Source organism: Myotis brandtii, unplaced genomic scaffold, assembly GCF_000412655.1.
Source record: "Myotis brandtii unplaced genomic scaffold, ASM41265v1 scaffold394, whole genome shotgun sequence".
NCBI lineage: Eukaryota > Metazoa > Chordata > Mammalia > Chiroptera > Vespertilionidae > Myotis > Myotis brandtii.
The window spans coordinates 977,273-979,997 of NW_005365111.1; the positions used below are offsets into that span (position 1 = coordinate 977,273).

The 2,725-nt window shown below is 37.6% G+C and overlaps 1 protein-coding gene across 1 annotated transcript in view; it reads right to left on the minus strand.

Annotated features, from left to right (window-relative positions):
- Window positions 1-712: 712 nt before the first annotated feature.
- Window positions 713-2,725, minus strand: part of LPAR4 (lysophosphatidic acid receptor 4) — an 11,656-nt gene continuing 9,643 nt past the window's right edge. The window contains exon 5 of the mRNA XM_014545029.1: window positions 713-2,156. Coding sequence (XP_014400515.1) covers window positions 968-2,080 — 1,113 coding nt within the window. The 5' untranslated portion in view covers window positions 2,081-2,156 and the 3' untranslated portion in view covers window positions 713-967. The remainder of the gene's footprint in view (window positions 2,157-2,725) is intronic.

Here is a 2,725-nt window from a genome sequence, read left to right on the forward strand (position 1 = left end):
TGGTTTTATTGTTTTATTTGTTATTATTACTTTGTTATTTTTTTTCCCAATTTGCTCCAACATAGACACAAATGAAACAGCTTTCTGGCTGCACTGTGCTCCAAAATTTCATATGGAGAATATTTTATAGAAACCAGTCCCTCAAATGTAACATTAGAAATTGGAAATTCTAAGAAAAAAATATTGGTGTTACTTAGATTTTTAATGGACATTTGTTGTTTTATATGATTTTCCATTGTATACCTGTCTTGGGCACATATTTATCAGCTTTCTGGATTTGAAGTTTCATATAAAATTCTTAATGTAGTAAAAAAAAAAAAGAATTTAAAAAAACCAACACTGTTGGTGACTGAAAATGTGTAAATCCAGTTAATTTTCTGTTTCTTCCCATCCATGCTCATGCAAACACAATTTATGTTTCTGCTTTCAACATATATAAATAAATTTGCCAGCCCTTTTAAATTGGATACATTTCTTATTAATTATTTTAGGCTAAAATATGTTCTTGTGCCAAAATAAACTTGATGGAAATTCAAAGAAAAACAATTCAAACAAAAATATATCAGTAGTAACACAAAATGTCTGTTTTAAATAATCCCTGAATTTGTTCTATATTTATAGGCCCAATCTAATTACCAAATATTTTCAGGAGTATGTTTTTAAAAGTTTGAAAGTAATACCCATATCACTAAAGTCAAGTCCACTTGCCAGTTATATAATGTGATATAATAAAATTTCAACCCAGCAGAAGAGTTTGGCAATTACTTTTGGTTGTAGTAATTAGACCTGACCTATAATTATTGAACAAATCAGAATATATACAGTAAATGCTCAAATAAATGTATTTGGCTGTATTTAGTACATTAATCTATTCTCAGTATCATTAGCTTCAAATCTTTCATCTTATTCATAACAGGAAAATAATCATAGGAGAAACCATATTTGGATCTAAAGACAATTCTCGTACCTAGAAGGTGGATTCTAGCATTAACTCACCACCATTATTTGTTGTTTGATCACTGACTTCCTCTTGAATAGCTGGAAGGGAAGGCTTTGTGGTTAGAGGTATTTCAGTCTTAAACATGGACTCCATCCGGATATGGGTATTTATGTAGAAGGACTTCTGAAAGGACTCAAGGGTGAAGTAATAGATGAAAGGGTCAAAGCAACAGTTAAGAGTTGCAAGGCACAAGGTGATTGGGTACATAATTTTAGCAAATCTTTCCAAAAAGCAATTGGTAATGGCTTGAGAGCGCACCAGGGCATACAGGAAGAGAACAGAATTGTAGGGTACAAAACAGACCACAAAGATTGCCATATGCACTGTGATCATCTTCAGCACTTTTTTCTTATTGGTCCCAATTTGAGACAGTGTAGCAGGCTTGCGGAGGGTTCTCAGCACCACAGAAGAGCAAGAGACATTCAATATCAGAGGAATGATGAAGCCAACAACTTCAATAAATATGGTGATCTTGGACAAATAAGTCTTCCAAACACGTTTGGAGAAGCCCTCAAAGCAGGTGGTGGTTGTATTGTTGACATTAGTGGTTGAGAACAAGGAGGCTGAAATACCACCACTGAGGACCAGGATCCAGACTCCAGCACACACAATGGCAGAATTCCTCCTGGTCCTAATGGTACGAGATCTGAAGGGATAGACAATGGCCAGGAAACGATCCACGCTAATACAGGTGAGGAAGAGCATGCTCCCATAGATGTTGGTAAGGAATGCAGTCCCAGAGATCTTGCAGAGAGTGTCACCAAAAGGCCAGTGGCGATTGAAATTGTAAAATATTTTGAAAGGTAGAGTGCAGACAAAGAGCAAATCGGAGAGGGCCAGATTGGTGATAAAAATAGCTGTCTCACTTCTCATTTTCATGCGGAAGCAGAAGACAAACAGAGAGGCACTGTTGGTTATCAGACCCAGGATGAATACAACACTGTAGACAGCACCATTCAGATTATACTTGAAGGAATCATCAACAATACAAGTATTATTGGCAGTAGCATTGCCCAACCTGGGTCTGAGGCTTGAATTTAAAACTTGGAATTGGAAGTCAATGAATCTTCCGTCACCCATGGATTTATTTCAGGAGGCCTGCTGGCTGCAGGGTTCACCACTCTCACACTAGGGACTGGTAGAAAATGTTTTCCTCCTATGGGAGACAAGATGTTATGAATCATCAAATCTGCCTTCCATCCATTATTTCTATGCAGTAAAAGATATTCTGTCTACCGAGATTCAAAATAACATTCAATTTGGTTTGACAAGTTCCTTTTGAGCACCTACCATATGTTAAAAAGTACTCTAAGAGTACATTGCAGGAGTGGAAGGTATCATATTGAATACAATAAGTGGAGTACTGTAGCATTGCAATGAACAGGAATGAGATGTTGTGGTTACATGATAGAAAGAGCTATGGGGGGAGGGGAATCTAGGAGGGGGAGGAGAGACTCTGATAGTTAAAACAACACTAATACTTTGAAATTTATATGGCACTTTTTATCTTTCAAAAGCATGTTTTGCCTTAGCCGGCTTGGCTCAGTGGATAGAGCATCAGCCTGCGGACTGAAGGGTCCCAGGTTTGATTCCGGCCAAGGGCACATGCCTGGGTTGCGGCTTGATCCCCAGTGGGAAGTGTGCAGGAGGCAGCCAATCAATGATTCTCTCTCATCATTGATGTTTCTATCTCTCTCTCCTCTCTTCCTCTCTGAAATCAAGAAA